General features: G+C 41.8%; 1 protein-coding gene across 1 annotated transcript in view; it reads left to right on the top strand.

Moving 5' to 3' along the window:
- nkain2 (sodium/potassium transporting ATPase interacting 2) overlaps positions 1–11,346 on the top strand; it is a 468,973-nt gene extending 457,627 nt beyond the window's left edge. Inside the window, exon 6 of the mRNA XM_078542174.1 lies at positions 8,780–11,346. Within this exon, the coding sequence (XP_078398300.1) occupies positions 8,780–8,789 (10 nt within the window). The 3' untranslated portion in view covers positions 8,790–11,346. The remainder of the gene's footprint in view (positions 1–8,779) is intronic.
- Positions 11,347–14,177: the final 2,831 nt, after the last annotated feature.

Raw genomic sequence — 14,177 nt, 5'->3', positions numbered from 1 at the left:
TCCACGGACAGGACGAGGTTTCTGTTATTAAATGAAAGAAAAAGAAAAATCCATGGACAACATTTTTATAATGTATATGTTCAGGTGGCTGATTGTGATGCTTGCACATTTATTCCTGATTTTAAAAACTTTATTTCATGCTTTTCAGGTCTTCAGATCCCTGAGGCAGCACTTTGCCTTCAGGGAGCTTTCTGTCAGCGCTTGCCAGCACCCATGTTTACGTCAGTGCTTGCCCTCTTCGCACCCCCACCCTGGCGGCACCGAGCTTTTCAGCACATGCTTCAAGCTGGTGGCCAGCCAGTGTGAAATCGCAGTCGGGGTCCAGTCGCGGTTGGCGGTCCGCTACCCGGCCAGTCCTGGGCCCGCTGATTGCGCCCGCCCACCGACCTAAAAATTCAGGCCATTCTCACACGCACACACATTTTCTTTCACTCACACACACTCTCTCGTTCACACACATACATTCTCTGTCTCGCACACACATGCATATTCTCTCTCACTCACACAAACACATTCTCTCTGGCGTGCTCACAAACTCTCGCTTACACATGCACACATTCTCTCGCTCACACACAGTCTCATGCTCATACGCAGACACATACACTCTCTCTTGCTGTCACTCGCTCACACACACTCTCTCGTTCACATACACACACACACACTTTCTCACTCATACGCTCACACACACACACATACACACACTTGCTCACACACACACCCTCTCACTCACACACACATACATACACTCTTGCTCATCCAAACACACACACTCTCTCGCTCGCACACACGCACACACACACACACACACACTCTCTCACTCACACACACACAGACACACATACATACACTCTTGCTCATACAAACACACACACTCTCTTTTGGTCACACTCACACACTCTCTTGGTCTCACACACACACTCTCTCACACTCACACACACATACAGTCTCTCACACTCACACACACATGCTCCAGGACATTGCTGCAGGAGTTTCTCAGGGTAGTGTTCTAGGCCCAAACATCTTCAGCTGCTTCATCAATGATCCTCCTTCCATCATAAAGTCAGAAGTGGGGATGTTCATTGATGATTGCACAATGTTCAGCACTATTCGTGACTCCTCAGATACTGAAGCAGTCCATGTCCAAATGCAACAAGACCTGGACAATATCCAGGCTTGGGCTGACAAGTGGCAAGTAACATTCGCGCCACACAAATGTCAGGCAATGATCATCTCCAACAAGAGAGAATCCAACCATGGCCCCTTGATTACCATCGCTGAATCCACCACTATCATCCTGGGGGTTACCATTGACCAGAAACTGAACTGGACTAGCCATATAAATGCTGTGGCTACAAGAGCAGGTCAGAGGCTAGGAATTGTGAGACAAGTAACTCGCCTCCTGACTCCCCAAAGCCTGTCCACAATCTATAAGGCACAAGTCAGGAGTGTGATGGAATACTCCCCACTTGCCCGGATGAGTGCAGCTCCTACAACACTGAAGAAGTTGGACACTGTCCAGGACAAAGCAGTCCACTTGATTGGCATCACATCCACAAACATTCACTCCCTCCACCATTGACACACAGTAGCAGCAGTGCGTACCTTCTAAAAGATGCACTGCAGGAATTCACCAAGGCTCCTTAGACAGCACCTTTCAAACCTACGACCACTACCACCTAGAAGGACAAGGGCAGCAGATAGATGGGAATACCACCACCTGGAAGTTCCCCTCCAAGTCACTCACCATCCTGACTTCGAAATATATCGCCATTCCTTCACTGTCGCTGAGTCAAAATCCTGGAACTCCCTTCCTAACAGCACAGTGGGTGTACCTACACCACATGGACTGCAATGGTTCAAGAAGGCAGCTCACCACCACCTTCTCAAGGGCAACTAGGGATGGGCAATAAATGCTGGCCCAGCCAGTGAAGCCCACATTCCATGAATGAATAAAAAAAACACACACTCTCTCGCTCTCACACATACATACACACACACACACACTTGCTCACACATGTTCGCACACACACACACACTCGTTCACACACACATATTCTCCCTCACACACAAACACACACACATTCTCTCTCGTTCACACACATACTCTTGGTCGGACACACACACATACACACTTGTTCACACACACATAGGCCCGCTCGTCGGGCGGGCTCGGCGGATCGGTTGGGAAGCTGACCGCTGCCCGTGATAGGGGCCAGATTGCGATTTCACGCTGGCGGGCCAGTTAAAGCCCGCCCACCGTGAAACACCGCTGCCTGTGTGGTGGGGGTAGGCGGCGGTGGGAGGAGGGTGAGCGTGCAAGTTCACACATGCATGCAGGAAAAGCTCCTTGAGGCTCAGAGCTGCCTCAGGGGGCTGAAGATTTTAAGAAATAAAAATAAAGAATTTTAAATTGTTAAAAAACATGTACCCTCATATGACTCTGTCACATGAGCAGGTCCATGTTATTAGTGAAATGTTTACATTTTTATTTAATTTTTAATAGCTGTTGGAAACCTCATCCCGCCTGTGGATGAGGTTTCCTAAAAAATCCAAAGGCTGCTTGGCCTTTTCGCCTGCTCACCCAACGTAAGGTTGGACGGGCAGTGAAAAATTTAATTCAATTATTACTTTCATGGCCTTAATATGCCTTTTAATTGTCAGGGGGCACACCCACCGACTAAAATATCGTGCAAGTGCGCAATGACGTTGGGATGCTTACCCAACAACGTTGCACGTCATTTTATGCTCGCCCGCCCGACAAGCTAAAAATTCTGGCCATACGCTCTCTCGGTCACACACACAATCTCTCTCTCCCTCTTCTTAAAATTCAGGCCCGGAGCCAGTTTCTCTACCTCCTCCAGCAGCCAGTCTCTTTCCCCACCCTCACCCCAACATGCAGCCAGCCTCCTTCCCCCACCCAGTAGTCAGTCTCTTCCTGCACTCCCCACCCCCCCGCCACCACCACCCCCCACCACCCTTGGCCTGACAGCCACTCCGACCCTGTCCAGTAACCACTTTCCCCTCCGTCCGGCAGCCACTTTGACTGTTCCCCCGCTCCCAGCAGACTCACTGTTGCCGTCGCTCCATATTTTCAGGCCTTGGACTGAAGAAAGCTGCTCCTCCAATCAGAGACTGGTTTTCTCTCCCACATTTGGCTCACTAGTGATCCTAGCAAGAGCAAACATGGGAGAGATACGACCTGTGATTGGAGGAGCAGTTCTTTGATGAATGTTCTAATTCACTTACCGACATTTTGAACACGGTGTCTGCGGGCTGGATATAGAGGCCTAACAGGCCAGATAGTGGCCTGTGGATCACGTGTTGGACAAGCCTGATGTAGATGGAACCGTTTGGAATACAATGTCAAGGTTGCAAACAGCCGGATGCAGCTTGAGGGGCTGGAGAGGGAGGTGGAAGCAGCGACAGCTGTGTGAAGTTTGTGGTGGTGGCTATGACCTTCCCAATGTTTAACTGGAGGAAACAACGGCTCATTCGATATTGGATATCAGAACAATCTGGCACGACAGTGTCAGTGTAAGGATTTAGAAATAATGGAAATAAAGAGCTGGATATTATCAGTGTGCATGTGGAAGCTGATCCCATGTCTGGAGAGAATATTACCAGGGAGCAACATATAGATAATGGAGCAGAGGGCAATCAGCAATAAATTCTCAGGGGACTCCCCAGCAAGAAGTTGGATCATGGACAATATGAGCTCACAGGCGTGAATGAGATAGGAGAGAAACTAAAGGATGGTACAACTTCAGGGCAGAGCTAGGGGAAGTCTGGTTTGGAGGGCAAGGGGAACGGGGGCAAGTAGCAAAGACAACTGAACTGATGATTTCAAACTCTAGTGACAAAGAAGTCCATGAGTTCCCATATTTGTTGTAGATGAAGATACAGAGGGCAGGAACGGGGGGTTTAAGACATTAATCAGCTGTTAGCTGTCATGTATATATACTCTATGTATATATTATATGTATATAACAAATGATGATGCAAATGAATGTGGTATCACATGTTCCTAGTGGCATTGCTGTACAATAGAACATAAGAGCAGCCAACAACAACTGTGTTTCTCAAAGGAGAAACTGCTTAATATGGTGACATTTCTGTAATATCAAAATGCATTATCAGAAATTGACAATGTTATCAACAGGCAAGGGGACATCATATGAATAGCTTAAAGAACATGAGTTGCAAAGCATCAACTGTCAGAGGAGTGTCAAAACAGGGTCGACAACTTGAAAAGAGTGTTGGAAAAAAATTGAATTTTAATGCTGAATGGGGATTGTTAATGTTCACTGCTACCAAAGAATAGTCTAGCATGACTAGAATACAAGATTATAGCGATCTTCAAAATGATACCAAAGGGCCAAAACACACAGCCTGGAGTTATTATTGTCTGGTAAGTTGAAATTACAATCTTTTTGTGTTGCAGTCTCCCAGCACAGTGCAGTATAAATAGTTTGAAAGGCACCTTGCGTAAAAATAACTTAATGCCAAAAGCATTCTGTTTTTTTTTATAAATAGGGCATGTAATACAAATGTAGAAGAGTACTGATAATATTTTATAAGGCAATAGTTGGGCCACAGTGATAGTATTATGTACAGTTTTAGGGATCCTGTTATAAAAAGACCTTAAAACCATAGCAAGCACACAATATAAATTAAGCAGGATAATACAAGTGATGACAAACTATAGATTAGGAAAATATATTTTCTTCTGGTTGGGCAGTCAGTGACATAGGCACCACTGAAAACCATCACGAGAGTAAAGAGAGATTTTAGGAGAAAGTTCTTTACATGGAGAGTTGTTGCTCTACGGAATGCTTTGACATAGGATTTAGTTGAAGAAGAGAACATTGTACTTTTTAAGGAAAACGTGAACAAATATTTGAAGCAATAACAATACAGAGCTATGGGGAGAGTGGAGGGCAATAGGATTAGTTTTGCATTACACTAGTAAAGACTCCCCTCAGACATGGAAGACCAAATGACCTCCTTCTATGCTGTAAGTTATTATTCGATATTAATAATAGCCTTTAGGAAATATGTCTTTTTCACAATAGTTACTCTTCACCCACACTTCTAAATCTCTTGCAAAATAACATCTGTAGCTTTCTAGTTCCTTTGCACATGTTTTTATATGTAAGTTTGCAGGTTCTAATCCATCAATTGCAGGGAGCCCAACCTTCTCTTAAGAGAATGTTAATGCACCAGCCGGCAAGGAGGTTATCATCTGCAATCACTAAAGGAGGGCAGTCTGTTGCAGGACATCATCACTACTGGCCAAATCTTCAACAGAGCCTTGCTAGAATACATTACTACAGAAAGTTTTTTCTACACCTCTAATTAACATTCCAGAGTTTTATGCAAAAACATACAGCTGTTGTGGCAGACAAATTGCCACTTTGCAATCTAAGTACGACCAGATGTATGTTGACAAGGTTAACCTACTTAAAATTATGCAGTGGACTGGGTACATTTGGGAGAGCAGATGGGCAACGATTTTGCACATTTCTATGAAATATAATCATATAGCCGTTTTGTGAGGCAGATTTGAGTTCAACATCCACCCCACCTGTGGCCATGGTGACTCTTCTTCCACACCCACCAATCCCCAACTCCCACCCCGATCCTCCTCCCCCAGCTCCATCAATCAAACCAACCTGTGGAACATCCTAAGTAAGCATACAATACTAAATTTTTTCACACTTACCTTGACAAAGTTTTGCATGGTCTGTGAAGATAAAACAAACATTGCATTGAGTTCAGAATTAATGCATCACCCTTGTATGATTCAAAGTGAGCTTGTAGTGCAAAGTAACAGGCAACAATATTCACCGCTGCTCTGTATTGAAACAGAATGCCTCATGTCTGTAGCTTTTGTCAATATTTCACTGACACATTTTGCACAATAATAATTGGATATGATGACAGGGTGAGTAGATAGGTTAGAACTATTGCTTGTGTGGAGGATAAACATCAATACAGATTGGTTGGGTTGATCACCTGTATCTGTGCTGTACTTTCCACATATTTCCTATGTGAACTCACTAGTTGGAAATACAATGTCATAGCTTCACAACTTGAAAACAAAGGTAATAAACGTCATCGTTTCAAGATATTTGTGATCTCAGTAACAAGGTCATGCAATGTAACATAAATTACTTTCAGGTGGGGATTAATCAATCAAATACAGCCACTCAGGCAGAAAAATGGCTGAAATGTAATGCTTGATCAGCTATATTGCGTGCATCCAAATAAGAAAAACTGCTGCAATCAGAAATTACATATCATTTACTTTGAAGTTTGGACTTAATCTAAGCTTGTGAACGTACATTATGGTTCAGTGCAACAGTTTTCCTCTGTACCAGTTCCAGCACATGCAACTTAATGAATCATAAGGGTATTTTTGCTACTTCTATTCTACCTGTTTGCATTTCTGCAATAGCTGAGTTGTTGCATATCCATCTAGTGTGATACACTAAGCATCTAATGATAATCTATATGTTCAGTTCCTAGTGGTCTTATAAGGCGCAACCCTTGATGGGTTACTCTACTGTTCGGATGTAAGAATTACAAGAAATAATGAGACAACTCTCAAACCCCAAATTAAATGTTAATGCCTTTACTAGGTTTGGTAAGAATATCAGTTAACAATACAGTACACCTGTTAGCAGTAAACCTGTTGGTCACAACTGCATCACAAGAAGCTATACGATTATTCAGTGAACATTCAAACCCCTGTTAATTCTTCAGCAACTGACCAATTTGCCTCGCTAAAGCGCCAAATCCTTCTTTGCAACAATCTTTATACTTTTCTTTCCAAGGTGGTCAGTGTGTTTTGTTGACAGGTTCATACTGTACACTATGAATCACCTCAGGCTACAATTGGCCAAATGAGGCATCTAATTCTTCCTTCAAACACGATATAAGAGAGTCCGCCTTGACCTTGTACATCTGTTTTAAACTTCCTTCAGTAATTTTTCTTTTTTTTTGGATGCTACAAATGCCTTTAGATCATTATCAGCATACACAAAGCAACTTCCTCTCCTGGTTACACACATTTTAGAATCACAAGATAATTAAATAATCAGTGTCCCTCAAATTACTGACTTACAAGTTGTTTCCTGATGAATTGAAGACAGAGTTTATCTGATAAAGCATGTAAAAAATACATGGCTTCTTGAGGAGTTAGTTTCCGTGTATTTCAAAAGAAGACATACTCTAATGTCACCAATTAACATCAGTTTGTGCCACTTTCTCAGTTTTCAAAATACTTAAATTAGCTAAACAGACATTTTGACTGTGTTATTTATTGAAACATGGCGCAGAATCTTCGGCTCGGCGAGCGGGGGCAGGGCCCATTCGCCAAGGCGTAAAATGACGTGGGGTCACGTTGGGCATGCGTCCCGACATCACCGTGCACCATTTAGATTTTCAGTTCAGCGGGTGCGCAGCCAAATCGGCTGCACGCCCGCCAAACTGTCAAAGGCCTATTAAGGCCATTAATGAACTAATTAAGCCTATTGAGAAAGCGGCCCATCCAACCTTAAGGTTGGCGGGCAGGTGAAGAGCCCAGGCTCTTTCAGAAAGATTTTTATTAAAATTAATGCATGTGTCCCAGCTCATGTGACAGTTTCACATGAGGGGACATGTCATAAAAAATTTTTCAACACTTTATTACACTGTTTAAACTTAAAATGAATCTCTCTGTGCCTCAGGGAGATTTCTGCGCTCTTTCGTGCTCATGCCCGAATGAGTGCACTCCCGATTCAGGGAACCCCCACCCGCACAGGGAGCCTGAAAGTGTTTCAATAGCCTGAAAGTGTTATTTTCTATCACAGACCAATGACTCTGTTTATCAGAGAAAATAAACAGCCTGCAGCTTTTTAACAGGTTGCTTTTGTTGGCCTTCGCAATGCATGCTGGTAAGATTCGGTCAATTTCCACACAGCATTCTGTATTTCATTTAAACTATTGATGCCACTCCTAAGTTGAATGGATTTTGCAAATCTCAACCACAAATTTAACTTAAAGTGTGATTAAGTTAGTTAAAAATATTACAGTTTCTTATAGTATTTGCATCTCATTACAGGTTGGTACTAAGTACTTAAAATTTCCAGTTCCCAAATGCACTGGTTTCCAGCCAGTTTTGGTCCAGTTCCCTGCCATTCCAATAGTGGTGGGTGCTTTTTACCTGATTATTAATATTTATTGAGAGAGTTTTACCCTAGTTTCTTAATATTATAATAATAACATCTATCCAGTTCCTTTCAAATCTATTTGAGTTGGGAAATCCAGCCTTGTAGCAGCAATTTGTTTTCAGGGGTTTGGTTTTGAATAATCTGAATTGAGGATCAGGGGGAGGTTACAAAATTGAAACTATTGCGAATACCCATTGCGTGAATCCTGAACCTGACGGTTATAGTTCGGAATCATATTAAATATTGCAGTGTAGATTCCTGGACACAGTAATAAAAAATGACAAAACATGCATCCAAAATGTAAGTGATCTGCATCAGGCTTCTGACTCCAACAGCTTGGATTAGTTGGTCCTTGAAAAACAGCAGTGATTTCAATCAGCCCTCAGCAAAACATAGGTTTTGTTGGTATGTAGAAGCCCTTTAAAATCAAATACTTCTCAAAGAGTTGTACGGATTGTATCAAATGTGCTGAAAATACAATTGTTATTTAATCTCTTTGAAGTTTACCAAATACTTGAAACTTTAAGCAATATTTGATTAATTTACCTTTTAATTTATCATTTTAGGTCAAAATAAGCTGGCAACTGGATGCCTTAAAATCCTCCTGACTTCAAACTTTTCACACCTTTTTCAAAGGATCTGGTGGTGATTACTTTATTATACAACGTGGAGCATGGCTGACCATTCTTGGAATGATGGCCTAGTTCAGAGACTTGGGATAACAGAAGACCCAACTAAACTGCAGACATATGAAATAATTCAAAGTTTTAAAAGTGTACACAACAACCAGCAATCTTCCTCCTGTGTGTTCAAACACGCTGAATAGTGGAAGTCTGGTGCCTAGAAGATCAAACTAAAGTATTGGTGCCCTCTGCAGGCTAATATGAAAATCTTACTGCATAGTTCTCTTGTGTGATTTCAGATTGCCAATTATAAATGCAACTGTTCATCAACAAATTAGATTAACGGTTTATGTTTTGAGGTCATTGTTGAATATGCATTTTTCTGGATTAGCTGCAAATGGTGAATTGAATCAGTGCCATGATTTTACTAAGGATTAGATTATGCTACCAAATGTGAACTACTTTTCACACAAGCAGCACATTTGCCTTAATACATGCAGGTCTAATTATCTCTGAATAAGCTGAAAATGTAGGCATCTTTTTTAATAATGTTAAAACTGTTTCCCCAAATGATAACTGATGGAGTCAGTGCTCTATGATAACACTGCTACCATTTAGCTTTGTAGGCAATGCTTTGAAAACCCGGCTATCCAGTAAGTAGCCCACTTCATCTTTTTCTATCCCTGCACAGAAGTAAATGTGAAGCTGTGGAAGAAATAGGCTGTGGTAGTATATATGAATAGTTGAAAGCCTTTATAGGTCACATGAAAAATAGATGAAAGGCAAGAGCCAAACGAAAGTTGGTAGTTAAGATTAGTGAAGAGATTTGTTTCTTAGTCCCACTGCTTCTGCTATGATCCACTAAAACTAGATACATCTTTTTCTACCTTATTGTAAACAGCATATGTTTGAGCACAGGGATATATGCATATTTACATACATTGATGCCAATTAAAGGCTAAAAGTTGTATTTACTGTTATTTTTTAAACACACAATTCTGTTGAAATATGCTGTGGTGATTATCTTTGTTACTACCTGTAAAAAAGGAACATGATTTTCTTAACTGTATTAGTGCTTTGTTGGTCCCATGGTATTTGGAGAAACCAAACCTGCAGTAAAATATGTCTCAAACATATGTCTTAGCTGTATTTGTGGTTCATGGTTGTGCTTTGTTTAGTAGTTTGGCAGTGCTATTAAGAACTAAACTGTGGTAAAATGTGTTTGTAAAAATGTTCTTTACATTCCTGCTGAAACTCCCTCTTTGGCAAATGCTTATATTTGATGCCTAATGTTACAACCTGGAGTTATATTTCAGTTTTTTTCCTCTATTTTTAATACTACAGTGATTGTTTCATTACTTAACATATTACCAGAACACTTAACCTATACCTTTTTTCTCTAAGATAGAGGTTATATGATGTAGTCAGTAAAAGAAGATTTTTAATTCTCATTGATTATATTGGGACTAGTCCAAAAGCTTAGGGAAACATTGCCCAGAAGGGAGTCTACCATCTGTGCAATTAAAATGTGATTCATTGAGACGAGGTAATGGCCAGATTGGGATCTTTATTAATACAAATAAAATTAATAATTTATGAGATTTTGCTTTTAAAAAAATACTGCCTTCAAACTTCGTTTATGTTGGTGATGTTTGAAAAATAGAAATCTGGGCTGATTTATTTTGCCCTAACATAGTCTGGACATCAAGGGGCAGAAAATTGCCTTGGGTGGTAGCATAAAACATGCAGTATTGAAGCTGCCACTCATTATAAGCCCAGGTCGCTATTCAGTCCCATTGATTTCAATAAATCTGAACACGGGTGGCCAGTATAAGTCAGCCAATTGTATATTACCCATTTTGGACTGCCACTCAAGATGAATTTCTACCCTAAGGATCTCTGCCAAGACCATCCATAACAGCTGGACAAAATTAAGAACATTTTACTTTTAATTATTTAACAATTTGTCATAATTTGTGAGTAATAAGTCCATGAAATAATGACTGCACCCTAAATGATTAAGCCCATCCTTTTGATTTGTCAGTATAAATCTACATGGAAGTTAACAACAGGAACACTGGGTAGGCTTTCATCTTCACCAGCTAAAATCCATAGAATGAAAATTGTGCAGGTTCTATAAAGGACGGATTATCCACTTCAGCAGAATTCTGTTCAAGTGGTGAAGATGAAAATCATTCCACTTTCTTTTACATATTTCAATTAAATGTTTATTTTTACAATTATATATAATGCTGAGGACTGTTTGTTTCATGCTGTACTATAAAAGGAAATCTGAACACAGATAGATTTACATCCAAGAATTCAGAGAAGGGAGTCAAATTTAACAATATGAGTTTACACCTTTTTTTAGCTCCTAATGTCTGATTTTTACTATCTGATCTCTTCTTTGAGAAGGGAAGTATAGTCCCTGTTTACTTGCACGCACTTGTGCTGTAAGTACTTTGAAAATCCTTTTTATTTTAAACTAATAAATTTTGCAGGATTAATATATTGCTGTGGGAAAGTATTTAATACTATGCATATTTAAAGCAATCATGTATAACAAAATGCTATTGACTCAAAAAATGCCAATATTAATGATTTAATCAATGCTTTTCCCTTTCATCATCCAGTGCAAGCATCAATTCACAGGTGATTGTGAGCTCTATTTGAATTAATTAAATGAATTAATGAATGGAATGAATAAACGTATGAATGAATGAATGGAATGAATGAATGACAAGAAAATTGCTCCTATTCCCAGCAAGGATCTAGTCAATAGCATCAAAGGTGAATGTTGATGGTACCAGCTTCTATGTTGTTGTCAACTCCCTAAGGTGAACTCAGTGTTGTTCCTTCAAGCTTAGCCAATTCCCTCTTATTTGCTCCAACTGTGCATCTTGACACTATCCTCAGAAAAGAAGTCCACGACAACAATTTGAATTTCTATTTCCCACAACAAATATTCTTATGGTACCAATTTAGTCCAATTAATGCCATGGATTTGTCAAGTGCTGAATTCATGGGCAGAATTTTACTTTTAGCGGGCGGACGCGTGCCCAACCCAAGCGGATGTAAAATCGTGCAAGAAGGCGTCGTGCGAGCATCCCAACGTCATCCTGCGCTCTCATGATATTTCGCTCGGCGGGTGCACACAAAAGTCGGAAGCGCGCCTGCCAACAATTAAGAGGGCAATTAAGCCCATTAATGGCGCAATTAACTCCAATTTTTTGTGGCCCGTCCAACCTTATGGTTGGCAGGCAGGGAAATCAGCTAGGCGGCCTTTGCATTTTTCATCAAACCTCACCCAAGGGTGGGATAAGGTTCCCATTATTAGATCAAATAAAAATAAAAATCTGTGGTCAGCATTTTTATCATCTATGTGTTCAAGTGCTTGATTGTGATGCTTAGGCATTATTCTCCTGATTTTCTAAACTTTATTTCATAGTTTTAAGGTCTGTAGCTCCCTGAGGCAGCTCTCTGCCTTCAGGGAGCTTTTTCGCAGCACTCACCCGCACCCGTGGAAATGTCATCACCCGCCCTCCTCCCACCCCCGCCCCGGCAGCACTGATCTTTTCAGCGCGCGCTTCACACTGGCGAGACATTAATTTGCCAGCCAGCGTGAAATCACGGTTGGGGGCCGATTGTGGTTGCAGTCTGTTTCCTGACCGGTCCCGGGCCTGCCCATCGTGCTGAAAATTCAAGCCCATATACATTTTATTGCAATCTTTATAACTGAGAGAGAAGATCTTCTTCCCATCACAAGGTCATGACAGATGTAGATGAAGAAGGTTATTAAGTCCCATTCTAGGTGCTTTATCTAGGAACAAAAACACAGGGCTGGATTTTATAGATCCCCATGGTCTCCACCCACCCAGCTAAAATGTTGGGGGGGGTAGCCTGCCCATGATTGCGACATCTGCCCCACAGCAATTTAACGTTGGGAGCAACATTAATTGCTTTAAGATGAGGTTTCTGCCCACATCTCCAGAGAAATTCCTGCTGTAGAGAGCTGCTGACCATCTCTGTGGTCCCAGCAGTACCAGACAGGTGCAGTGGCCACTGCTGGGATTACTGGCAGCCCCACCATGCTGAAGAGCTCAGGTAAGTCCAGGGTCGGGATCTTAGTGTGGGGAATGAGGTGGGTGAGAAGCCAGAAGCTAGGGGAGAGGGTCAAAAGTGTGAGGGGAGAAATAACCTTGTGGAGGTTGTGCCTTCACTAGGTCCAGGGGCCCCCAAAGAAGGTTCCCCCCTTGCCTGACAGCAGCTCGCGTAGCTAAAGCCACCAGGCTTCCTGCAGCATTGGCCATCCCACTGAGAGTAAAATACTGGCGGGGGTCGGATGAGGTCCTTAATTGGCTATTAATTGGCCACTTAAGTACCTCAATAGGCCCAATGGCTGGTAAGCCACCTTATATCTCCTGGCTCCCCCTTAAAATTTCAGACAGGTCACCAGTTGGTGGATGGTCAATGGGCACATTGCCCATTGGATTTTACCTTCAAACCCTCCAACGGGAGAGTTTAACATCCAGTTCATAAGGGCAAATATTCCTGTCTTATTGTGCTTAAGCATAAAGGATTACCTGGGTGCCACCTGGAAATCAAGTAGGGAAAATCGCACATGTATGATATGTACATATGGGTCCTGACAATTTCTAACTTATTCATGTAAGTGGACTGCAATCAGACAGGTCCTCCCCACCTGACCGATTTATCTACGCTCCACTCAGGTATTGCTTTGCTTCCAATTGCAATAACAGCACAGAGATGTTTCCCAAAGGTAAATGTTCTAATTGGAATTTCGTTTCATTGTTGATTTTATTGTCAGCAAGAAGGGTGCCCTGAATTGAGGTTTTCATCTCTGTGTTAAGGCTTGATGGCTATTGCAATTTAAAAGTTTAATTTAATTTCCGCAGTTCCCAAGATGCTATTTTTCACAGGAGAGGACCTAATTATCGTTCAAACGCCAGAGGAAGCCCTGCATTATCAGCAAACATGGCAGAACCACTGGTCAGAAGAGGTCAGGGTAACTTTTAAAAATTGCCTTTTTGAAATCTTCACTTCCCAATCATTCAGGGAGATTCTCCCCACCAGCCCCTGACTGCCTTCAAAGCCCTCCTCCCACTGATTGCCAGGGACTGTTCCAACGCCTGAAGCCTCCTGCTGCTGAATTCCTGCAAAACCCATCCTGATACCCAGGTGGTAAATCTGGCTGGGTGTCAGGTGGGACTCTGGGTTTATTTAAATGGGGCTCTGCTGTTAAGTCCCTGAACTCTAGGTGTGCCATTCCCAGTCGGACTTGCATGCACCATTTCCACACCATAGTTAAAACCGAGGACCA

This window comes from Cetorhinus maximus, chromosome 5, assembly GCF_964194155.1.
Source record: "Cetorhinus maximus chromosome 5, sCetMax3.hap1.1, whole genome shotgun sequence".
Taxonomy (NCBI): domain Eukaryota; kingdom Metazoa; phylum Chordata; class Chondrichthyes; order Lamniformes; family Cetorhinidae; genus Cetorhinus; species Cetorhinus maximus.
This window is presented reverse-complemented; position numbering and strand designations above follow the sequence as displayed.